General features: G+C 44.6%; 1 protein-coding gene across 4 annotated transcripts in view; it reads right to left on the bottom strand.

Moving 5' to 3' along the window:
• Positions 1–26,049, bottom strand: part of PDE4DIP (phosphodiesterase 4D interacting protein) — a 1,465,918-nt gene that overhangs the window by 1,155,066 nt on the left and 284,803 nt on the right. For all 4 annotated transcript variants that reach the window (XM_069641322.1, XM_069641325.1, XM_069641324.1 and 1 more), the window contains exon 3: positions 19,824–19,891. In XM_069641322.1, coding sequence (XP_069497423.1) covers positions 19,824–19,891 — 68 coding nt within the window. The remainder of the gene's footprint in view (positions 1–19,823; positions 19,892–26,049) is intronic.

The raw sequence follows: 26,049 nt of genomic DNA, 5'->3' as shown, positions 1-26,049 counted from the left end.
GGGTCCCTCAGGGGCCCTTTCAAGATGGCGCCCGAATAGGGACCCTCCCCCACTTGTTCCATCGTGTACATTGCAAAATAAGGAAGGCGGTAAGAACGGCGAGGACGGGAGCGATCGAGCCGGGATCGAGAGGTGTTCGGGGCGCCCTGCGTAAGTGATCAGATTCCTTGCTGCAGATCTGCACACAGCTGATCCCTGATCGACGTCCCCGTCTAGCGAACAAGGGGGCGAGGGTCCCGAAACGAGGCCGAGCCAAGATACGCAGACACAACGTCATTGGTTGCATCAGCATACGGACGAATTGTGTCTTGAAAAGACAAATTGACTAATCACGTGAGTCATGCCCCGATTCGTAAGTGATCCTGATATTGGTTGAGAGTTGATTTTGCAAAATCAAACACCCAGAGTAAGTTTGATTAGCCAAGGGTAAGGTTAAAACATGCCTGGGGTATTGTCCACCTTAGCAGGATTTTTCCGCTGCGGTGAACAATCTTTGGAAACTGGCCAGGTCGCGCCTCTGGGGGGAATGCCGGCTTATGATATGTATGTAAAGTATGGTGTGGGAACAATAATGTTTTGTGAAATTTGGCATAAGCAAACCAGAAAGCAGGAAGATCTTCAGTGGCTGAGTAATGGTAGTTTTGAGATGGATCGGATAGATAACCTGGAAAAGGTGTTGATAAGTAAGAAAGCACGCCCTGCGGCACTTGATATCCTTAGGGACTGGAGGAGGAAAGCAATGCTCCTATCTAAAAGTAGAGAGAAACATGCGCGCAGGCATAAGTAAAAAGCGGAGAAAGCTGAGGAAAAGGAGGAGGAGGAGGAGGAGTGGAGTAATAGTTTGAGGAAGGCAAATAGACGCGATCAATTGAATATTGAAAAAATATATCCACAGAGAGAGTTACACTCATCAGACAAATTAATAAACAAAATATTAACCGAAACAAAACAAGGCCCGAGGGGAGAGACTAAAAAGACTACGGGCCTCATCACGACTTTGGCTGTAACCCTTAAAATCGGCGGTCGTACTATTACTGCTCGTGATCCGGTGCTATTAGCGCCGGGGAGTTCGGCGGTAGGGCTAATACCGCCGGCGGTAATACTGCCAGCGTTACCGCCAAAGTCGTGATCAGGCCCTACATCAGTAGTTGTCGTCCAACCCCCTCCCGTTGCTCAGCGCCTCCCAACCCCAGCACGGCCACAGGCTGCATCAGTAATTGCACTAACAACTAGTCAGCCAGCCCCGAGTGTTTCGCAATTATCACAGCCCCAACAGACATCTCTCACTCTCACTCCCCCCTCCGTACCTCCCGGCCAAGAGGGTGCCTCTGTCCTGACTGCCCCCCCAATGAGCGAAACTGAGCAAAGTGAATGCATGAGAGTGACCCTCAGCGCGATCAGCAAGGAGAGAAAGTGTGAGCTGCAAGAACAGGCGGAAATGTATATAGACGAGAATGATGGGGCATCCACGCTAGCGTCACTGTATGACTTCAGAAGGAACAATGAAAGACAGGTATTGTTGGAATGCATGGGGGAATATTTGTCAGCACAATAGAAAAAGTTAATTGGGAAGTTACCACCGCAACAATTGTTAGATTTGAATGCATTAGCCCGTTGTAGAGGGAGAGATGAAGAAACAAAAGAGCATGTGAGCAGACTGTTTGAGCTTAAGAATGAACTTGATGAGGAATATTCCCAAGTATTTGCCACACCCGGGTATGGGAGGAAGGAAATTGGTAGGAAGAAAGCGGCTGAACCTTAAATACAGAAATCCTTGCCGCCACCGGGGCAGACAGGTGATAGACATAGACTACGAGTGTGTATGCGGGAAACAATGAGATGGATGTCAAGCCCTAGGACTTCTGTGGGGGAAATAAATGAGATATGTAATGAGTACCCTTTGCAAATAAGAATAGAAGGCCTTCGAACAATAGTAGGGGTGTTACTCCAGCAAGTATCAGGACACAACAGGGGAAGGGGAAATGCAGAGGGCAGGAATAATTCGAACATGCATGGAGGGCCTTTGGGATTAAATCAATGTGCGTATTGCAGAGAGGAAGGACACTGGCGAGAGCAATGTCCACACTTGCAAAATAGAGGCGGGTATGGTCAGAGAAGGCAGCACAGAGGGAACCCAGGAACAAATGGCCACAACAGAAACCATATGCAGCTGCACCAGAATAATCACGGGAATGGTGCACAGAATCAAGGTCAGGCTCCGAATCAAACTACTTTTACCCAGAGCCAAAATCAGCAGGGTATACAAAATGTAAATAGAGGAAGAGACGGGAACATTTTTGATACTCAATCGGGTGCATATTACAATAATAGCAGTGACTACACTTCGGATGATGTGTTGTTACCGCAATAGGACAGCCCATGACAGGGGTCGGAACCGGTGTCCATTCCCGTGAATCAGAAAGGACCCTACGTAGAGATGAAAGTCGGGAATGAAGAGCATAGATTCCTCATAGATACGGGGGCACAGAACACTTGGTTCCAGATATACCTCTGTCAGGGCAACAAAATATCTCAGTAGGGTTCGCAGGTACCCCGGTAATAAATCCCGAGTCCAAATCAGTAGCAGTGACAATAGGGCCTTTTACTGAACATTGTCCATTTCTTTTAACAGTAAATTGTGGGGAAAATCTCCTGGGATTAAATATATTGAAAAAACTAAGCACAGTTATCCACTGTACACCAGATAGGGTATTCTTGACCATTTCTCCTCAGAATAGGCCAACATCTGAATTTGTGACTAAACCTTTAACAGGGGAATTGAGTGAGGTGCCAACTTGTATTTGGGCAGTGAATGACAATGATGTGGGATGCTTGAAGATAGAGCCAGTGAAAATTGTTTTAAAAGAAGGAGTAACGTTACTGTCACTTACAAATGGGGAGGGTTACCGCACATCCCGCAGTATAAAATTTCAGCAGAAGGAGAGAAAGGATTGAAAAGTATTGTTTCTGATTTGGTGAAATTGGGAGTGATTGAAGAGATTACAGGCAGCACATGCAAGCGACCCACTCTTCCAGTGTATAAGAAAGGGGGTAATGAGGTACCGTACCGTTTTATAATTGATTTGCGTGCATTAAACAAAGTAGTAGATCCCCAATTCCCATTAGTTCCAGATGTTACCACAATTTTGACAATGATTCCTGCTTCAGTAGAATACTTTAGTGTTATTGATTTGAAGAATGCTTTCTTCAGCATTCCAGTACACAAGGAAAGCAGATTTTTGTTCGCCTTCACGTTAGGAGGGCGATCATTCACATTCACACGCATTCCACAAGGCTACACTGAAAGTCTGAGTATATACAGTAGAGCATTAAAAGAACAGCTAGACGTGTTAGAACTTCCGACAGGCTGTGTATTGCTCCAGTACATTGACGACTTGTTAATTGCTGCTGACGCGGAAGAGATTTGTAAAAAAAGTACTGTCTTGTTATTGACTCATCTAGCTGCGCATGGCCATAAAGCGAGCTTAAAGAAATTTCAGTATTGTCAGAAGGAGGTAGCTTATTTGGGTTACCTTATCTCAAAAGAAGGGAGAAGACTAACGCCGGAGAGAATAGAGAGCATTTCTGGTATGCCTATTCCGAAGACACAGAATGGAGTCAGAGCTATAATTGGCATGGCTTCTTATTGTCGTCAGTGGATTGTGAATTTTGCGTTAACTGTGAAGCCAATGGTGGAGTTGAAAAAAAAGGATGTAGTGATGCCATTGCAATGGAATGAAGAATGTCAGAAAGCATTTGATTTGCTCAAGATTGTACTGTGTTCTGCTCCAGTTTTGGGCACGCCAAATTATGAAAATGTTTTTAGGTTGTTTGTGCATGAGAATAAAGGCTGCACGCTATCTGTCTTAACGCAGGAACAAGGTGGAAGAAATAGGCAATGCAGTTATTTTCTCTTCTGCACTGGACCCTGTAGCGCACGCACTACCACGATGTTTGCGAGTTGTTGCAGTGGCTGCTGCGTCAGTGAAACAAACAGAAGGGATGGTATTGGGGCACACTTTAATTTTGATGGTGCCACATGCCATAGACGTTCTACTCAATAGAACGCAGGCGCAACACCTCACCTCTGCTAGATTAACTAGATATGAAATAGTGTTGTTCGCACCCCACATTCAAATTATGAGGTGTAGCGCTTTGAATCCAGCAGAATTGATGCCAATGCCCGAGGAAGACCTTGGTAGAAATGAATCACCCCCCCACGATTGCCTAATGGTTACTGAGGAGGAAACGAAAGGGAGAATAGATTTGAGTGATACTCCACTAAAAGAACCAGATGGAGAACTGTTTTGTGACGGTTCCTGCTTTAAATTACCTGACGGCACATCAACTGCTGCATATGCCATCACCACGTTAAAAAGCATTGTAGAGAGTAAAATAATTCCCTACAACTCTGCCCAAGCTGTGGAAATACTTGCGTTAACGAGAGCCTGTGAAATTTCTGAAAATCTAAGCATGAACATATACACTGACAGCCAATATGCCTTTGGCGTGGTTCATAATTTTGGCCGACTGTGGGCCGAGAGAGGTTTTCTAACATCACATGGGGCTAGAATCCAACATGGCCCTTTGATTGTACGATTGCTGTCTGCACTTACGTGTCCAAAGCACTTGGCAATAGTAAAATGTGAAGCACATAAAAAGGTGACATACAAGGTGGGAGAGGGAAACACATTTGCAGACAGAATTGCAAAACAAACTGCCACTGATTTGAATACAAAAATGTTAACAGTGCAGTCAGAGGAAGTACCCTGTATGATAGAAAATGGAATTGTCACTGTCAAAGAGATGCAGGCGGAAGCCACTGTCGATGAAATACAATGGTGGGCTGAGGGCTCTGCAGAATTGGGTCTGCAGGGTTGTTGGGTGGACAAGAAGAGTGGGAATTGGATGTTGATAAATGCCTATGTAAATGCAATGGTCACAATGGCTCACAGTCCCACCCATATCTGTGCAAAGAAAATAATTCAACATCTAGCCACAGTCTGGGAAAATCCACTCATAAAAAAGAATGCCGAGAGGTTGGTACAGAATTGTATCACGTGCCTACAACACAATGTGGGGAAGAGAACAGTGAATCCAACAGGCAGTTTTGGCCCTCCCTCTATGCCATTTGAGGTGATCCATTTTGATTTCATAGAAATGGAGAGATGCCAAAACTTGAAGTATGTTCTGGTGGTCATATGTGCGTTCAGCAAGTGGGTGGAAGCGTATCCATTGAAAGACTGCACTGCCATGAGCATGGCGAAAGTAATGCTAAAGGATTGCTTTGGTCTGCCCTGTGTCATATGGTCGGACAATGGTATGCATTTTGTAGGTGCAGTAATACTGCAAATTTGTGCAGGTTTACAGATTGATAAACGATTCCATTGTTTGAGACATCTGATGTCGGCCGGTCTTATTGAATGCCACAACGGAATCTTGAAGTCCAAGATTAGTAAGATCTGTGCAGGTAGCAAGCTAAGTTGGTTAGATGCATTGCCAATAGCGTTACTGTGTTTGCGAACATCTATACAGGTGAGAACTGGCCTCTCCGTCCGAAATTATCATGGGGAGACCAGCAAATGTTTGGTGTGCACCTCAGCCGAAAAGGCTGAGGGAAGTGGAACATCCTGTACTCAGCATCTATTGTAATCTGTTAATGAAAAAACTGCGTTTGATTCATCAGCAGGTGCAGCAGGCGCCAGGAAACTGGGTGCTAGTGAAATATTTTGAACGGAAAACATCATTAGCACCCAGGTAGCGTGGGCCCTACCTGATCCTCCTGACTACGCAGACGGCGATACGGGTGGATGGACGAAAGGCGTGGATACATGCCACGCACGCCAAGAAAGTCCCACCACCACTTGACACTTTGACTGATCGGGAGAACGACCAGAAAGAGACAGCGGTTCCAGAAACAAAAAATACAATTGCCAGTTCTTTGCCACAGAAACTGCCTGATCATGAAACAAAGGCTGATGAGATTGCCATAAAAGAGGAAGGGCAAAGAGTGCCCCAACGTTGTCCAGCAGATTCTGCATCACTGCTGGCTGACATCAAGCGTATACCTCTGTGGCGCCCACCATCTTCTGTTGCGCCACAGCCTGCATCGTCGCCTGGGCGCCCATCATCATCTGCCATTGCACCACAGGCTGACTCCAAGCTTGAGACCGGAAGTGCACCCGCACTATTTGTCGACCACACGATACCGGGAGCAAATCGGTATAACCTATGGAGCAGAAAAAAGGAGTGATCACACCTTCATCTTTTGTGATTTTATTGCCTCTGTTTCCTATTCTCGGATGAAGTAGGAACCGGAGGCCTAGAGGAGGGTGGCGTGAGGGTTGAGCAAGCCAGACAGCTCAACAAACGCAACTCCTCGGTGTAAATCCATGTGTCCGGAACCCGAGCGGACAAGCGGGGCGCACATGGTACAAAGGCAACTGCTCTGAAACTCTAGAGCAATGTGTGAATGCACAGAGAGGCATTCACACATTGCCAAGCGACTAAGCAATCCAGGCTGATAAGAACTGGCATGGAAAGACTGTAGACATTTATCGAACTCTCTAACATTCCAAGAAGCGCATCGACAGGAGATATTCACGACGAGCACGGCGGAAGAAGAAGAAGGACGAGAGAAGATGCCGGAACCAGCAAACGTCCCCTTCTGCACCAATGCTGATAATGAGTTAAATGCAGTACATAGAAAGGTGAAAAAAGGACATGGTCGGAAGAATTGTATGCTTGGTCTAACAATAATAATGTGTATGATGAGTATATTAGCCCCAATACTAACCGTATCCGTATTGTGGTACTTGGAGGAAATGCACCCTTTGGAGGTACTTTTGCCTGTTGTGAACATTTCCACGACGGAAAGCCCAGTACATGGGATTTCCTATACCCTGTCCCCAATGGAAGAGAGACATAGGGAAGGGTATGGGAACAACACATTACTATTGATAATGAACATGACACACTCAATACTAAGAAAAAACAACTGTTGGGTTTGTGCCCACTTGCCCCAGCATGGTGGCAAGGGAATAGGATGGTATGTACAGCCCCTGCCATTGACCTCTGCATGCTGTGCCTCTCTGAGTGCCTTATATTATGGGAAATGGAACGAAAGTGAAACTGGTCAACTAGACAAAACAAACATGAATGAATTCGAGGAAGTGATTATGAAACCGGTGGGTTGCTCCATATTCCATAAAAGACAATTAATTACACCAGCAATAATGCCAGAGGATAGATTGTCTTTGCCTAATAAATCATCTGTGATCACGTTTCATATGAACCCAGAAGGAAACAAGGATGCAAAGCCCCCTTTCTATACAGTAAATTATAATCCACGTTCGGTCCCTTTTTGTTTACAGAAAAAGGGCTCTTTTCAGGTGGGGACATTAACTGGTTGCAAAAACATAGCATTCCTTGATAAAGAAGTGGAATCAATATATGTGGGAGATCCTGTGTACTTCATATGTGGAGAAAAAGCATATCCTTGGTTACCTAGAAACTGGGGAGGTACTTGCTATTTAGGCTTTTTGTTTTCTGGGGTGTTTCTTTCAAAAACAGCAGATATAGCCAAATTGACTAGGTCACGACCTCTCCGGAATATTGAGGAAGGATTGATTGTAGAAGATACAGCAAAATCATTTATACCATTTTGGAGCCAAGTAATAAACTCTTATAATATAAGACGACTGTCCAGAATATTAGAAGAAACAATAAATGGAACAACCGACATATTATATAACATGACTCTTGAGGAAAAAGGAATTAGATTGTCACTACAGAATAGAATGGCCCTTGATATAATCTTAGTTGATCGCGGCAGTGTTTGCAAAATTGTGGGATCAGCGTGTTGCGTATTTGTAAGTGACTCCTCCCCACGATTTTCGAAGCGATAAGAAAATTGCACGTATTAAGCTCTGATCTTCACCCCCCTGAAAGAGGCTGGAAATTGAACATAAGCTCCTGGTTCTGGGAAGTGTTGCGGTCCTGGGGATGGAAGCTATTTGCAATCTTAGTAGCAATTTTAGGAATATTTGTGACGTGTTGTTGTTGCATACATTGTCTCCCCATAGTATGCACTTAAATTAGTGAGGAATGTGTACAAATGGTAGAACGAAAAAACATTACTAAATCAAACACTCACAATAGTAATGAATCCAAAACCATTAAAGAATTCATGGCGATCGATATTGATAATAATAAGGAGGAGACAACGAGTGTATATGAGTCAGAATTCGAATCAAATTCCGAATCCAATCCAAACACCTGGTCGGAGGAAGATGCAATGTTTGGATGAGGCGTTTGGCATACGGCCAAGAGGAGGGTTTGTCAGTCTAGAAACTTAGACACCCCTCGAACGAAAGGCAATGCAGGATAATTGGTTGGCCGAAGACCAACCGCCTCATTTAAAGTGTTAAAAATATATGCTCATTAGTCATTACATAGTTACTAACTTAACTAGAGTGCGGCCATTTTAAGATGACCAGAATCGCCATTTTGTTTTCTCTCTCTGTTCTCTCTAACGCTGCTACTTTGCCTCATGTAAAACTGCTTTGCTGAAGATATTATTCCGCCTCAATGGTCCAAGGTTACTAAAGACATGTTGAAACATTACGCTGGAGAGCCAGACAGAAATGCCCGGTTCCCTCCCCCACATATCCTTGAAGGCAAGGAGCAAGGCATTTTAATCAGTACATGGATGCCAGTGAGTCTCCTTAAAAGAATAGCAATGTACGAAACTAATATTAAAGGGTTTGAATTATGTTCTTCTTTACGGCCCCCCCTTCTGAGCACTGTGAGTCCCCGGAGAGCAAGCGGACCGCTAGAGCATGAATCGAAACCAGAAGATAGTAAGGCCTGGAACATGCCAGTCCCCCTAGGCGCAGCTTGTCCATGAAAACAGAAGCGCTGTGTTCTCACAAATAAAGAATAGTGTCTGTAAATTTGAGATTGCAAACTGTTACTAAATATTGTGATCTAAAGTGTCATATTCGTCACCATGATCAATCATCGCCTCCACTATAAAGGGAATGAATTAGGGGCGGCATCGAATGTGTCAAATGTGTCATTACTGATTGTAAGATGCTCATTTTGTATATATGTAACTGATGTATGATTTTCGCTCTCTTGCATCCCCCAAGGTCTGTTAGACACACGTCGCGGGGCGTGGGACCATTTGGCCAACTGGGACTATTTGTTTTGCAATTTGGGAATACAACCTCGTGTCTGGCGTATCAGTTCATGTGTGGTGATTTTGCCTTGTTTCCACATCTGAGGGTCCCTCAGGGGCCCCTTCAAGACGTCCGTATTTTTCTGGAAGTAAATGCTGTAGGTTGACCTACAGAGGTATTATGTATTTACGCATTATATTCATCATTGTTTTACTGTCACTGACGATTAGAACAGCATTTTTTATTGGTGCACAAAGCATACCAATTCCAGTGCACCCACCTAATGATGCACGCATGAAGCCTACGAAGGCACCCAGACCTTACGTAGTCATTCCAGTTCCTAGGAGGTCTGATTGTGGAGTGAGTGAACTTGAGATGGATGTGATTAGCAATGACACACACACACACTTATGGTAACGAGCAAACTGAAAAGCCGGAGACAGGGTCGGCAGAGTGTGAAATAAAAAGGTTACTGACAACCACACACATGCAAAGATTGAATGCACACACGCCAGGTCTAGTGTCAATAACTAAAGAACCACAGACCAAAGTAGAAAGGAAGGTTGGGCAGCCAGCAATGAGAAGCTACCCGACAAATGCAGTGACAAGACAAGGGGAGAAAAATGAACCTGTAAAGAGACCAAAGGAGCTAAAGAATGAAACAACCGAGATAGCATTAATAAGCACACATGATCCAATGAAGGGGAAAAGTGCAAGTTCTACAATACAGCCATACATTGGACCAATGACAGAGTGGACATGGACATTTTTGACCAAGAGAAAAAGAATGCAAGAGGAGTTGGAGAAAAAACCAACAGAAATGACATTAATGAACACCCCTGATACGACATTGATGGAGACAAAATCAAGCTCAAAGAAAATCTCACGAGCACAGCTGATAGCAGAATCCATATGGCCGTCATTGGCCAGAGCCAGGAAGAGGCAAGAGAAAATAGAAAGAATTGCCAGACTTTCCTCCACTAGACTGGCACAGATGAAGATACCTACATCTTGGATCAGGGTACCTGAGAATCCTCCAGCAATAAGAAGCCATAGGGATGCATTCAGGGATGTAGTTATAGCAAACTACATGAAAACCTTAAGGCTCAAGAGAAGCATACAAGGAGATGACAGTGAACTAAACGATTACTTGGACAGCACAGCACATTTGGGAAACAACATCTGGTACCAACACTTGAAAGAATTTGGATGACGAAGTTCAAAGGGGGAATGTTTTGTTTGATCACTCCTACTGTACAGCATGGGGAAATCCAAAATCTTCGTAGCTGTCGAAATTGATGTCCAGACAGCACACTGTCCTTCACATGTAGCAATGTGCATGACCAGAGGCCAGTTCGTGGGTAGTGATGCCTCAATGAAATGGGCAACTGAAGCAACCGATCCAAATGAAGACGATTATGTCCAGGACATGACAAGAAACTATTAAAAAAAACGAAACACATTGTGATCAGATATGAGAAGCCTGGAGTTAAAGGAGCAGAAATCAGAAGAGAAGCGAACCAGAAGCTAAATGTCCAAGGACAAACACCAGAAGAAGCTCAGAGATGGAAGAATAGAGGCCAAATGCAAATTTGGGGAACAGTGCTTTCACCAGACAGATGTGAGAAAGGAGTAGTGATGGTGACTGGTCAATACAAACTTACCATCAACATAGTGCAAAATGGATGCAAGCCATTGTGGCCAAAGCTTGCAAAACTGCTGACATGGGTCAAAGACAGAGGAGGACCCTTGCAGATGGTGCCACTGGAAAGCCCAAAATTCTGCTTCAGGAAAAATGGCACTAGAAAGATGGGAGAAAATCAGAACTGTGGACGTGTTTTTGACGCTCCAGAAATGGTGCATGGAACTGCAGTAATTATGGACCATTACTGGGAATGTGGATCCAAAGCATACATCAGACTGCTGAGAAACTGGGGAGGTATGTGCACAATAGTGAATGTCCACGTTCCAGCGTTGGTGATCCCGAAGTGTCCTGAACATTGGCAGTTTCCTGAAAGTAGATGCTCACCTGAGGAAGAAGAGATCTGTGGAACTGCTGAAGCGAATGAGGAGAGAGAATTACTTTTCTGCCAAATCAGAAAAAGCTTTTCACGCAATCCCATGTGAACATAGGCTGTTCAGCCTCACCTCATCAGTGTTCACGACCATCTTCATGCCAAGATTTCAAGTTGGAGCAAATACTAAATGGTTGCAGATAACCAGATGGGAGTTACTGCAGACCATCAACACAACCATAAAGGGATTCAATGCAATCAAAAAGGAGTTAAGGGCAGCCCGTCTGATGACTCTCCAGAACAGATATGTACTTGACATGATCACAGCTATGGATGGAGGTGTTTGTGCAAAAATTGGAGAATGATGTTGCACATTTATACCATCTCACGATGAAGAAAATGGAACTCTATTGGAGGCCATATGTATGCTGACGAAACTACAGAATCAGATGATTGATGAAACTGACGAAGTTGATGACAGCTGGTTTGGATCACTATTCTCATGGGTTCCACAATGGATGGCAGATGCATGCAAGTTCCTAGGAGCCCTGCTAGTGATGATATTGCTAGGATTCTGTGTTATCAAGATAATAATATCTCAGTGCGAGAAAACTGCGAAAAAAGCCATAGGGATGAAGATCATGATTGATGTTGAGCCAGCATGGAAGCCCAAAGACCTGACTGATGAAGAAATAAGAGACTTTGTGAAGGGCAGCATTCATGCACAAGAAGGAAATATGCTTCTATATCCAAGGAGCATAGAAATTATGTGGGAAGATGGGTTTACTGCAGCCCAAAAGGACAGTGTCTACTAATGACGTAGAACAAGGACGAACACGTGAGAAGAGCAGGAAGTTTAAAAGGAGTAATAAAGATATGGACCCCAAAGAGACATTTCTTCAAACCATCATGTATAGACCCAGAAGATGAAGAAAGAATGAACCCAGATGATGAAGTTAAAGTGAATGTAGAGGAACCAAAGAAGACGGATCCAAGGAAACAGGTGAAAGTGGTCGATGAATCGCCCAGAGGGGGGAGTGTAGAGGAGGTCCAAAATGCAGCCTGCACTCCAACCGTCAATTTTGAGGTACCAGGATGTTCATGCTGAAATATGTGATGTATGATGAGCAAATAAACCAGCAGAGAGCCGCAATGCGGCTTTGTCCAGTACCCATCAGAAGAACAATGCCTATTGAAGTACCAATACCAAGGAAACCATGGACAGTAAGGTACCCATTGAGAAAACCATATCAACAAATGAAACAAAATGAAGATCGTCTAAGTGCAGTCCCTGAAGAAGCCAAGAAGGTCTTAACCGAAGATGGATGGTGATGTCACGAGAACCCGGACTGACTCACATATAGAAGAAATGACGACCAGAGAATGACATTAAGAGACGAAACCCCATGAACGAGGGGCATCGTGAACCTAAAAGTGAAAGGACGATGTCAAATGTAAGAAGCTTAAACTGTAAGCATGATGAAGATATTCAACCAGTTTACGCATGTACCTATGCTTGGACCCGCAAGAAAGCTAAGAAAATTGTGAGGCTTGGTATGCTTAGTACAAAGATAGTGCGGCAAGTGCCACCTATACATATCTACCTCAAAAGAAGCATTTTATATAAGTATATTTCCACTTTGCACAAGAAGCAGAATTAACCAAAGGCTACTACTGGCCATACAAGGAGAGCTTCATATTTAGCAAAATCGAGAATAAGTAGCAGAAATGAAACTCAGCAGAGGAAACTCGTGCCAGAAAAAGCCATGGTCATATCAGTAGAATAGACGAACCGTAGCTACAATTAATTGAAGCTAAGAACAGAATATCCTGCTTCAGAAAGGCCAAGATAAGAAACTGGAGGCAGGTGGTGGGTGAAACAAAAATCAAATACACAAATTACATAACGAAGAGGCAAATTCACGGTGTCTGAATCACGTGACCAGCTGAGCAAGGAGAAGTGAGACCTTCACACCTACGCATGGCAGCAGGCCAGGTGAAGCTATCAGAACTTTTCCAGACAGGAGATGCAGTCTTGAGGCCAACCACAGTGAAATAATTGACACATGGCCACTAAAGTGATGATTGTTTGTAACAATAATCAGAGGAAGGCCGGGGGAGCTAAGGGGCACCCTGCACCTGGCCGACCATTCTGCGTACTGCTAAACAAAATGGAAAAGTATGAGTGGGGTTGGTGCCAACCCAATCACAGTGGACCAAGTAATCTAGGGTTCTATAGTTAGTAGCACCAATGGGACATCGTACCTTTAGTGACATCTACAATAGCCATTTGTAGGTAGGGCTTAGATGTCCCACCTGACAGTGTTTATCCAATCCCCTTACTTCATTACCATATTCAGATATAGTACCTATATTAAAGTTACCTTTCCTGAACCAATAGAAGCGCATGCCAACTTTTAAGCGTTAAACCTCAATGATGATGAGTTTCAGTATAAATGTTATATTTTTTATGAAGTTCGTTGGAGCTGAGAAGAGAGAGAGAAGATCACGCATCCGCTGATATTTATGAAACTTCTAGTTTTTGTACTTGTCATTAAATGGACTCCCTTTGCCAAACTGTCGAGTTGTCATTATTGATTTGGTGTTGGAGTATTAAACTGCACCCCCGTCCATCTCAAGGGTGCTGTTATCTTGTCTTAAAGTACTTCTGGGCAAACCCTGACTCTATGGGCCGGTTGGGGGTCCCGGAGTACACCTAGTACTTCCTCTACAACCGTAATTCTATGTCCAATCCTCCCAGATGACATTTCCTTTAAATACGTGTCCAGGGAGCCTCTGTGCTTAGAAGAGCAGTGATGGGACTGCATTTGGGGCTAGGGAGGGGAGCCCGCTCTGCAGGGGTCTGGGCAAGTGGGACCTTATTGGGAGTGACGTCCCCTTAGGGGACAAGGACCCTCATTCCTGTGATCAGATACACTATCAGCATATGTGGTTTTGTCTTTTGGGAATTGGAATGTAACATCTTTATATGTGGCTGTAGGCAATGCTGATACAAAACCATTAGAGAACGTAAAAGAAGATGTCTTATACTTAAGTGAGATGAGTATAGGAGAGGAAGAGAGAGAGTTTTGGATGCAGGAGAAGCCCCCTGACATGATTTCACCAAGAAGGAGCGGAGTGGAGAATATCCACAGAGCTTGCGACTTTCAAACAGGTGAGGATCTCAAAACGAGACTCCGGGAGACCAATGAGCAAGGCACCGGGGAAACTGCTGCCCGAAAGAGAAGAGGTGTCCAGGATCTGGTGGTGGCGTGACCATTTTCGTATCATGGTGGGCAAAGTGCCCGCACAACTACGCCGAGACCTCCACTGCTGGAAGCAAGCATAGCTAAGAATACCCGAGCCAGTGCCAAGTTCTGCATGGTTCCAAGACTCACCTGAAGGTACCAGAGAACACAGGAAAAGCAGGAGGCAGCCAGGGAAGGAACACATGAGCAGTACAATTCATCACTGTCATAAAGATGAGTCAAGAGGAACGCAATTGTTGAATTTCCAATGCAGAAGGTGTTTAGAGTCAATATCCAGCAACCCTGTGAGGGGAATAGCATGTATGAAGAGTGTAACTCGGAGTGAATACCAAATACACTCAAATGGGTAATAAAGAGAGACTGGACACAAATACTCTGGGAGGAAGGGATACGGTCTCATAAGGCAAGAGTGGAAGATTGGAGAAAACACAACCCCAAAGTCGTGTTTTAAGAAATATAGTATCATAGTACCAAGAGAGTATGAGTATAGAAGAGAAAGCACTAAAGAAAGATCCCACGAGAGAGACATATACAAGGGGATCAAGACCCAAATAATCTAATCAAGGGTGAATTGAGAAGCTATAAAACAAGAGACAGGAGTGTTCAAAGGTATGTAATGACTCATTGGCCACAACATAGCCTTAAAGCAACCACACAAACCAGTGTTGCTCAATAATTAAAAGAGCTCATGGAGGAGATATCCATGCATTATTAAAGAAGGCAATAAAAAGAGGAAACATGTGAAACAGAGACATTTCATCCAGAGACTATTGAAGAAATCACCAACCCAAGAGAATAAGGATCTTCTCTTCGATGAGTCTAAGTTATTTATCTTAGTGGTAGCATCAAGTAGAGTTACATTTGGACGGAGAAAATTTTCATTTGAGGATTTCCTGATGACTATAGAGCACCATTAGTTATTTTAGATAGATAGGGTAAACTATTTAGCGATAGGGAAAGTTAGGACTTATCTATATACAATTTCATGAAAAACCACTAAAATGTTCTTAAAACGTCTGATTCCTCATTCTGACCTGCCACACCATACAGCCTGGAGAGGATGAACCCTTTTGTTTCACTATATCACAAATACAAACAGCTAACCATATAAAATAAAATGAAATACAAAACACCAAATAAAGATAATAGGGATAAAAGTCAAAATACTGCAGCTGAAAGGCACTGTTTTGCTTTATCTTGGCCACATGGGGCGACCTCATACTTCCGCTCTCCGGACCCTTGCAAAATTAGTTATTGGACTCAGATAGGCAAAGAATTACACATGAAACATTGGTTATAGTTATAGCATATATGGCACATTATAGGCCCCATGTTCCCTGATAACATACAAAAGGAAAAAATAAACACATAATCAGTTATACATAGACAAAGAAAAAACTCATCACCATAAGGATAGTTGCAGAAGACACCTTCATCTCGGCCATTGGGACAGTGCTTAGTCACACAGAAGGTAGGCAAAGAGATTGATCATCTTAACGGGATCTGGAGCGTAGCGTCCTCCCTCTCAGTGAGACTGCATCACCCGGGGTCCATATTTTAACTGCTTTCCCAAGAGGATAACCTCTTCTCTTTATGGGGCTACTTTCGATACCCGCCCCTCGTGGATTATCATGCTGCCCTTGGCCAAAGAGCAGACAATAAGTATGATGCGCAAAAAGAGTGGAATATTCCAGGTAGAAGCGGAAAAAAACCAGCTACTCTCCTTGCTTTCGTTCCCATTACCCCTTATCGCTGCACCTGCAGAACGCTCCGACTCCCTTTCTGGCTTGTCCTTCGGCAGACAATACAACAACTATTCTCTCCGGCTTGGTCATCTGACAATTATATGTGACCTTGTCTTTGCAGTAGAAATCCATGTTTGCTTGCTGAGCCCACGGAAACCTAGGCTTTCATTGCTGTTTGTGAATGGAAGTGAATGTCCAAGATGGCCGTGCATCAGTGCCATATTTTCAGGCTCATTTTGCAGATGCACTACAGGAACTAAGCCCACAGTCACTTCAGTGTTAAATAAAACCTAATTTTACAATGCAAAATACAAGTTAGCAGGAAAGACCTGCATAAAGGATAAAATGAAGTCCAAACCATGAGGCTCAAATGCCCTAGTTCCCCAGTCACCTCAATATTGATAACACCTCTTTCATAAAATATGGTACAGGACCTTATTCACATCAGGTCAAAAGTCCAGCGTAGGCCCAGAACAATGACAAGGTCACTTCAAGCAGGAAGAAAGACAAACTCTACAGTTGGAAGGTTGCCAGCACTTGCTATAACCCCTCGCAGCCACGACACTATTGCAATACAGCAGACAAGGCAATTTAGCATATTTTGACGTGACACACTAGGAACAATTTTTAAAGCCACTCCTAAAGCCTCAATGGCGAGGCTGAGGCGTGGCCTCAAATCCTTCTGCGAACTTCCTCCCAAAACCATCACAACTGTGTATGCCTCCACATGTACCCCCACAAGTGCAAGCAGTGTAATCAGCACCTGTGTATTACAATTGGGGTAAGTAAGGGTAAATAAGGAGAGTAGAGAAAGAGTAAACACTAGTAAACACTAGTGTCCAGATTAAATGGTGTAGTGCCAACACTCTTCCAGTTACAAACTACCAACTGTGAGACCACCAGCCCCCTGGGCTTTTTCTCACACGTCTCTCAGATTCAAACTCACAGTGTTTAGAGGTGTATTTAGATATGGAAGACGTATAGGAGTATGTAGAGATATGTGGAGGATGTGTAGTTCCCTATGTGGGCTTTAGCCGATGCCGCTCTGTGACTCCCCTCACCTCTATCTGTCCCTCCTCTGACCCTCCTGTCCCCCTCATGTCTTCACCTGGATACCAGTATGTGTTCCCAGGAGTTATAAGGCGACAGGAGTTGTCAGGACCCGGACCAGCACACCGGAGAGCCAGCGAGCTCCACGCAACAAACTCAGCAGGCCCGTAAAAACCAGAACAACATAGAGTAAAGGACCCAAGGACGTGCAGGGACCATCGAGCTAGAAGAAGCCGCCTTGGACAGTTTAATGTCAGTCCTCTGTTTCTCGCTCATCTGTCTAGTCACTATCAAGCTTGACATATACTGAGGTAACATTAGACAGACCTATGTCCAAAGGCAGGGAAAAGACCAACCTTGCAGATTCCAGGCCGACAAGGCTGCACCTGCACGGTCAGTCGTTTGTTTCTGACCCTCTCCTAGTCCCTTTCGAAGGGGGACCTCCCCCCACACCACATGTCTGCTGTGTGGCTCTTCCACTTATCTGCTACAGGCTGTGGCTGCCTCAGTTTGTGGTCTGCAGGCCATGAACCTGAAAGCCTGATACACAGCACGCTGCACTTCTGCACACAACATTTTGTGTCTGTGTCTTCCGGTTTGCATTGGAAATTGCCCCATTTTAACCTTGAGAACATGTGTTGAGGTTGTCGTATTGTATACAGGCCAGTAAGCCTAAAAAGCTGTATTGATAACACTGCACGGTTCTGACACTGCATAGAAATATCAAAACACATATTTAGGCTATGTGAGAGGTAAAATGCACAACAACATTCTCTGCTTTCAAATTGTGTGCTTTTATGGCTTTCATCCCATGTTTCTAAAATAACGAATAGTTTTTTTTAACTTACATGTCTTCGAAGACATGTTACTTTGAACAGTCATGTGTGACTGAGGTGTGCTTTCTTTAACTGGTTTTCTACGCACTGCCAGAAATGGGAATTGTTTCCATGTGCTTTCTCTGCTGCCATATTTATAGCCCTTTAGATGTGTTAGCAGTCCCAGCCCTGCATTACATTCATACTTCACCTAATGAAGTTTAAAGTGAAGATTCTCTCGCTTCTCTGCCAGAAGGAAGGGTCCAGTCTGTGTTTCTTTGTTACTCATTTCACTCTGCACATCTGGTGAAGAAGTCTAACAGACTTCGAACGCTAACGCATTGTACCATCTCTGCAGCATATTTCCAGTTTGTCCAATAAAAGTTATCAAAACTTGCACTGCAGGAGGCCTGATGACTATTCCCGGTACATGCGACAAACCCTTGGTGGGGATCTTTTTGAATGACTATCATATTAATGGGGTGGGCATCCAGAATAGATCCCTAGCATGTCTTATTTATGAATAATTTAATGAATTCACACATAGTCATCGGATACAGGGGAGATCTTGAGGAAATTCGAAATCTTCAACATTTTTCCAAGTGTGAATAATGCTCAAAACCCCTAAAGGCTAGGGGTGCATTTAAAAAACAAAATTCTGAATGGTTTAACAATCCCTGAATCCTCTACCTCCTGTACTTCCTGTACCAAAGCAGAGGGGATGCTAAATCACAACTGAACCTCTGGGTTTGCGCTGGGCAGATAAGTGTCTTCCAGGTTAAACAAAGTAAAATAACTAATTTAAAGGCACACTCTCTACTGAGGGGTTCCAAATTGAAAGATTTTTCACTTCATAGTAGTAAAGGAAAAGGATTCAATATATTGAGGAAAGTATTTTTTTGAATAATGGTTGTGTGGGTACATAGCTAGAAATGAAGTCTCTTCAGGGAGGTCAGAAACAAAGAGCGCTGTGCATGTACCATTTCCTTTTAACCAACAGAAGAGCGCTATGTGTATTTAAGTGAAGCCAATTCCAAAAAACCCTGCCAATTAAAATTGTCATGTCATGTTCGATGGTGCTGCATTGATTATGATTATGTTCAGCAGAATGTATTGAGAGACCTGATCGTCTGAAGTCTTCTTTAGACCTGTGCTTCTCTTCACATGTTAACAGGGGGGAATTTGAGATCAGAAATGAAAACTGCACATGTTTGTGTCTTAGATATTTTATGAATCTTTATTACCAAAGTGAATGGTGTTCAACTTGTTTGCATCGACGTTTAGGTCGGAAGGAAAAATGTTGTGCCACAGAGGCATGCATTGTGATAATTATTGTGTGATATTGATTTTTTCTATTGATTAATCAATATATATTCATCTACACACTGGTCTGATTCTTGGCTTTCCTACTGCAAAGGGGTGATGGATCATATTGGTGTGATATTTATTGAGGGCAGAGCTAGTTTGAATCTGGTAAACTGGTGTGGCGCTTTTGATTGAGGAGAGGGAAGGAATTTCCTGCATTGATGGTTGCCCCATAGGTATATTCTACAGCTGATGGCCTTTTCATTGACAAGTCTATGCTATAAATACCTTTAGAGCAGCCCAGCGGTCACCCACATTCCCGAGGCGTGCAATTCTGGATAATGAATGGCAGAATGTAGCATTGTAGCTGAAGTGAAGAACACAATGTGACGAGACAGTGTTTACATTGTTTTGTAAATGTAACATCATTCCTTTAAATTACCTCTTCAAATTCCCTGAGGGTGTGCGTCTGTACTGGAGGAGTCTGCTCCGGGTTGTCACTGAGAAAAGCTGGAATAACAAAATGAAGTCATCCATTTTAGCACAGGGCTGAAAACCTTCCAGTCTGCTTACACAATAGACCTCAAGTTCATACTATTTCCAGTGTTGACAGAGGCACGGTCGCATGCAGCATGGGCGCATAACTATGAAAATGAGTTCCATAATATGTACATCAAGGGAAAATAACAGGGCTAAAAGAGGGTATTTTCAAATCACATATTTAAAGATATGCCTACACTTCATTTTATTTTTAAACCTCTTTTTATTAGGCATTTGCAGAGATTGTAATAAGCAACTTACACAGCCCAGCGCAAAGAACAAAGGTCAGGCATCAATAACAGTGATCCGTACCTAAAAACACCCCCCCCCCCCACTCCATCCCTAAAATAGAAACTTCCCCTGTATTCACACTTCACGCTCAATGGTGAAGCACCCACCTCCCACTCAAAGATAATAATAGTAATGATAATAATAATATACACATGTTGGAGGATTGCTTGGCATTGCATGCATAGATAGAGTCCGCTCGGTTGAGATTACTGTTTCACCTCCCAATTACCAGCGTCTTTTAGGAGGTAGTATTTGGGGCATCCCGTGTTCGTGCTGCTTGTTCTAGCCCAGTGGTATTCAAACTGTGGGGTGCGACCCCCCAGGGGTTGCGGGTGCATCCCTGGGGGGCCCTAAGAGCTCAGCATGAAATATGAAAAATGTTTTTTTTTGTTTTTTTTAGATTGGAAGAAATGGGCAGGGGTGGCTCACATGGTCGGGCTGAAGCATGAAACTGTCTCAGGCAACAATGAAAAAGTGGCCCGCAGTTGTAAATGGATATTCATTCCTTTAATCACAGACTGGGCCTCATTACAACTATGGCGGTACGGTAACAACGGTGCCGGTAAGCTACAGGCACCATTTCTATCGTACCGCCATAGGAAGAGTTGAGCTCGCAGGTGCCTGACACCCCGCCAGGACTGACCTGGCAGGCTGTGCGGCACCCACGAGCACAGCTTGTCGGATGCACCGGCACCGTTAAAAACAGTGCCGGTGCATCCAAGCTCCCCATTCCCACTGAGCCCTATGGGGTTCAAATGGGAATGGGGATCTACCGTTACCGGCACCCGCGAAAGGGCAAATATCAGGTCCGCCTAACTCGGCATGACCCAGTAATTGCCCATTCGCGGGTGCTGGACCCGGATGCAACTCCGGCGGCAGCCATGCCGGTTTTACCGGCACAGCTACCGCCAGGGTTGTAATGAGGCCCACTGTTTCAATAGTACCCAAGGGGGTGCTAGTGTTAAAATGTAAGTAAATTGTGATATATTCAGCAACAATGGTCAAAATTACCAACTGCATAATTAAGTAACTCAGCAAACAGGTCCACATTGGCCAAAATGGTGGCCCATTTTACTGGCCCACACTAGCATTTTACATTTTTGGTACAGGCATTGCCCTAAAGGCCAGTCCGAGCCTGTTGGCTTATCCATAATGGCGAGGGGGCACCCACCCAGTGGCTCCTTACCCATTATGGAGGAGCTAAGGAGCCAGCCCAGTGAAACAGTGAGCACTCCCTCAGCTGCTTTTTCCAGCTGATGGAGTGCTCCTGGGCTGGCTGAACTGTCAAAGGGAAACACTGTTTCCCTTTGACAGTTCAGTTTAGTTCCACAGCCGCGCATGCTCACTGAGCCATGCAAATTCTGGGGCGTTTTGCTTCGCCAGCATTGCATAGCTCATTGGAAATGCTGGCTTGGGCACTGAATGTCTGTTTGTGCGAGGGGGAGCTCCTGGGCCTCCTCTCACATACGGACAGAGCAGCCTGGAGCAGGGCGTTTCAGCACCCACACGCAGGCCAATGCAGGAGGTACGTTTATGTTAATTGTTTTTATTTAAACATGTGTATGGATGCGTGTATGCTTATGTTATGAGTGAGTGTATGGTGATGGATGCTCGTGTGAATGATAGAGTGATTGCTGTATGAATCTGCAGCACCTTGCATACACACATAATCATGTTGATTGTGTTAGGCCCAGTGGGGCCCAGGGGACAGGGATGGTATCTTTTTACTGGACATCTATCATGCCTGACCCATGGGCCCCCAGCACCAATTGCAAACTGTTTGGCTATTTACCCATTTTTTTGTTAAAAGTATGCTCTACAATGCAACATTTTAACCCATTTTTAAAAATAAAAACAGGGGAAAACCCACCCGAACCCTCGTTTATTGGTTCGGGCTCCCTCACTATGCTCGGTCGCTATGGCATTTTTGGGGGAAATAGTTATGCCCCTCCACTTAAAAAAATCACCAGCTGCCACTGGCCCTCAGACTGTGTTGGGAACGGGATGGGGGGAAACCAGGGACTATGGTGGGAGCACAATGGGCGGGAACCATGGGATAGTGGTGGGAGCAGAGTGGGGAGATCCCAGGGTGTGTGATGGGGAGAGACCAGGGACTGGGTAGGAGTGGGATGAGGCAGCCCAGCGACTGTGATGGGAGCAGGTGACGGCGCGCATTATATACTGTCCATTTGGTCTTGCAGGGGGGTCCCGACCTGCCCAAATTTTGCTCAGACGGGCCCCGGCCAAAAAGAAGTTTGAAGACCAATGTTCTAGCCTGATACCAATCCTAGTGACAGATAGGTAGGTAGGTGGGGCCTTAGTCGATTTATGTGTCTAGTAAATCCCTGAAGTGGTCTGCCTGTACAAGTCGTTCCTCGCCGTCTGAGGACGGAACATTCAAGTGAGCAAGTTTTTAGAAATCTTTGCTAGACAGGCTTGTTTGGTGGGGGCTTGTCAGTTTTCCAATGTGTGATAAGAAGTTTGTGTCTTGAGAAGAGAATTATGTGTGTCAGTTTTCTTATATTTGGATCTGTATGCCAGTCTTCATCATTCGAGACAAATAGCATTGGCCCAGGGGCCAGGTCGATCGTGATATTGGGAACCCTGGTAACCAGTTTGTGAACTATTTTCCAATATGTCTTCATCAATGGGCATGACGACATGATGTGACCGGTTGTACCTAATTCATCACACTGTCGCCCGCAAGCGAGTGATTGTATGATACCCATACGGTAGAGTTTACAGGGTGTGTAATATAGACTTTGGACCAGTTTGTATTGTATTTCTCTGTTACAAATATTGAGTGACATTGATGTTATGTTTTTGAAATAATCGTAGATATCGCCTACACCTATTGGGGTGCTTAAATCGTTGGACCATTGTGTTGCGAGTATTCAGTTGCATTTGATGTTATTAGTGGTGCAGATGGTGTAGAAGGAGCATAATCGCAGGTACTCTGATGGATTTCGTTCCATTTCTAGTCCTCCCGCAGTGTTCTGTAGTGACTGCTTGGTTGTATTGGATCTAATCACTGCGAGTGTAGTAAAATACTGTAGCTACTCCGTAGTTCGTAATCAAAGTATTTGGCTAGGTTCTTGGAACCCCAAGCATATATCACCGTCATACAGGTCCATCACTCTAATCTCAGGCCAGTGGTAGTCTGCGTGTTTGTGTAATGTGTGGTCTAGGCCAATTGAAAGGATTGCCCATATATTGATCCAGGCTGGGGCCACCCAGACATCCAAGCCCATTAGTTATTTCATCCTATGCCATTGCATCAGCGTTGGGCCTATCAGTGGGTGTGACCTGATGCATTTAGGTAGTTTGCTTGGTGGATGGGCAAGATTTCTGATGGGATATACAGAACCAGTAGGGAGGGTTCCACTGGTCTCCAGCTGGATGTATACAATGTATCGAGGCATTGTTTGGCCCAGCATATTTGGGCCGACAGATAGTAAGTATGCTAGGCCGGTACCTCTAGCCCACCATCGTTTTGGAGGACTGTAGGATTTCGAGCTGGATTCTCGCCTTTTTACCTCGCCAGATGAATTTTGACAGTTGAGTGTCTAGGTCTTTGTACATTTGTTGCAATGGTGCGCAGGGTAGCATTATCACTAGATATATGGTTTTGGGGAGGGAGTTCATTTTAAAGGCGTTGATGCGGCCTACCATGGACAGTGTATTCCATTTGGTGAGGTCAGATTTGATCTTTCACAGAGTCGGTAGATAGTTCAGGTCTGTGATTTCATGAGGTGATAAGGACCCCCAGACATTTAATCAAATGTAACTGCAGATGGAAAGGGGCTATCCTGTCCGGGTGCCACGGTATGTCGGGTCTGAGAGGGAGGACCCCCGATTTCGTCCAGTTAACCTTATATCCAGTCATGGGCCCATACTCGTGCAGAAGTTGGTGTAGGCGCGGGAGTGATACCGCAGGCTTGCTGATATAAACCAGAAGGTCATCAGCATATAGGGAGATTCATTGTTCCTCGACCCCTCTCATCACACCATTCCAATATGGGTTGTTGCAAAGTTTCTCGGCTAATGTTCAATTGAGAGTTTGTACAAAAGGGGGGAAAGGAGGCAGCTTTGCCTGGTGCCTGAGTACAGATCGACTGAGTTTGAGACGGTCCCATTAGTGGTCACTGAAGCTTTATGGTTTGTGTATATTAATCATATGAGACCAAGGAGCATTGGCAGGAATCCGTAATCTGTGAGGGCCCAGAACATGTAGTCCCACAGTACTTTGTCGAACGCTTTCTCAGCATCGACTGTTAGTATTATTTCATCCGGGTCTTTCCGTCTGGCGAGTACATGTAACAGGCGTTTCACGTTGTCTACTGAGTGACGGCTGAGGATAAAGCCGGTCTGATCACTATGGATAAGTTGTGGGAGAGTTTTCTCAATTCTGCGTGCTAGGCATTTGGCCAGTATTTTGGCATCAGCGTTTATTAGCGAAATCGGTCGGTATGACCCGCAATCTTCTGGGTTGCGGCTCTGCTTGTGGAAAACAATTATTTTGGCCACAAGCATCGATCCTGGTAAGTGGCCCATAGTCAGCGCCTCAGTGAATACTGTTTCGAGCAGCGGGACAAGGCGGTCTACCATTAATTTGTATAGATCTATGGGTATGCCATTTGGCCCGGATGCTTTTCCCGCTGTTAGGGAAGCTATGGCTTGGGTTATCTCAGCGGTTGTGATTGGTGTTGGTGTCCACAGTTTGTTTTCTTGTGTATCGCTGATTGTATGTAAATGAAGATTGGTAAGGAAGGTGTCAATATAGTCCCGTGCTATTGGGTCTGGGCTGGCGTATAGTTTGCCATAATATTCTGCAAAGCTTTTATTTATAGCTTTTTCATTCGTTAATAGGTTCCCGGCTGGGTCTCGGATGCCGTTATATAGTGCGAGGCTTGTCTGATGCAAAGGGCGAGTGCCATCAAATGGAGAGGCCTGTCGGAATCTTGGTTGTAGCCCTGCAACCAGCTAGTGAATTAATTTTACACACGTTGAGTGGAGATTTGTTTGTTGAGTTGGGCATATGTGCTGGGATACTGGGTCCGTTTACGTTGGAATCTGCATGCGCTATGTTGGAACTAATCTGGGCTTCACGTTCCCTCCACCCCATCTAGAAATACATAGCCCTCTGAGAAAGACTTTATAGGCACCCCGGCAGGGCATGGGGGAGTATCCTTGAGTCAGATTGTTCTGCCAAAATAGGTCCGTGTCTTCGCAGAGGTGTTCAAGGAAATCTGGGTATGTCAGCACCCTTAGGTTTAGGAGCCAAGGTGGCCTGTCGGGTGGGGCTCTTGGGAGTGGCTCTTGGGAGTTTAATATGGAGGCGTACTGGTGCATGGTCTGATACCATCATAGGGAGTATTGTGCATTGTTTTATATGTGGTAGGGCATTCACAGGAGTTAACCACCAGTCTAATCTGGAGTAGGATTTATGGCAATTCGAGTAGAATGTATAGTCATGATGTTCTGGGTGGAGGGTTCACCATGCGTCTGTTAGTCGGAATTCAGACATGAGGGTTAGTAGGGTTGTATGTTTTGTGGGGTCGGGGGTTGTGATAGAGGTTTGCCCTGTTGATCCAATGTCACATCTATTATTGTGTTCCAGTTGCCCTCTATAAGGGTAAGATTCCCCATATAATGTGCACAGTTTGAAAAATACCTATGTGAAAAAAGTGGATGTGTCATTGGTTGGGGCGGCAATGTTCAGAAGGGTCAGGGGATGTTGTCAGACAAGGCCCTGGATCAGAACGTATCTCCCTTCTTTATCTGATATGGTGTGGAGTTTGTGGAACGGGATGTGTTTGGGGGTAAGATCAAAACCC

This window comes from Ambystoma mexicanum, chromosome 1q (assembly GCF_040938575.1).
Source record: "Ambystoma mexicanum isolate Mex_15411 chromosome 1q, UKY_AmexF1_1, whole genome shotgun sequence".
Taxonomy (NCBI): Eukaryota; Metazoa; Chordata; class Amphibia; order Caudata; family Ambystomatidae; genus Ambystoma; species Ambystoma mexicanum.
The sequence above is the reverse complement of the archived record's forward strand: the minus strand, read 5'-3'. Positions and strand labels throughout refer to the sequence as shown.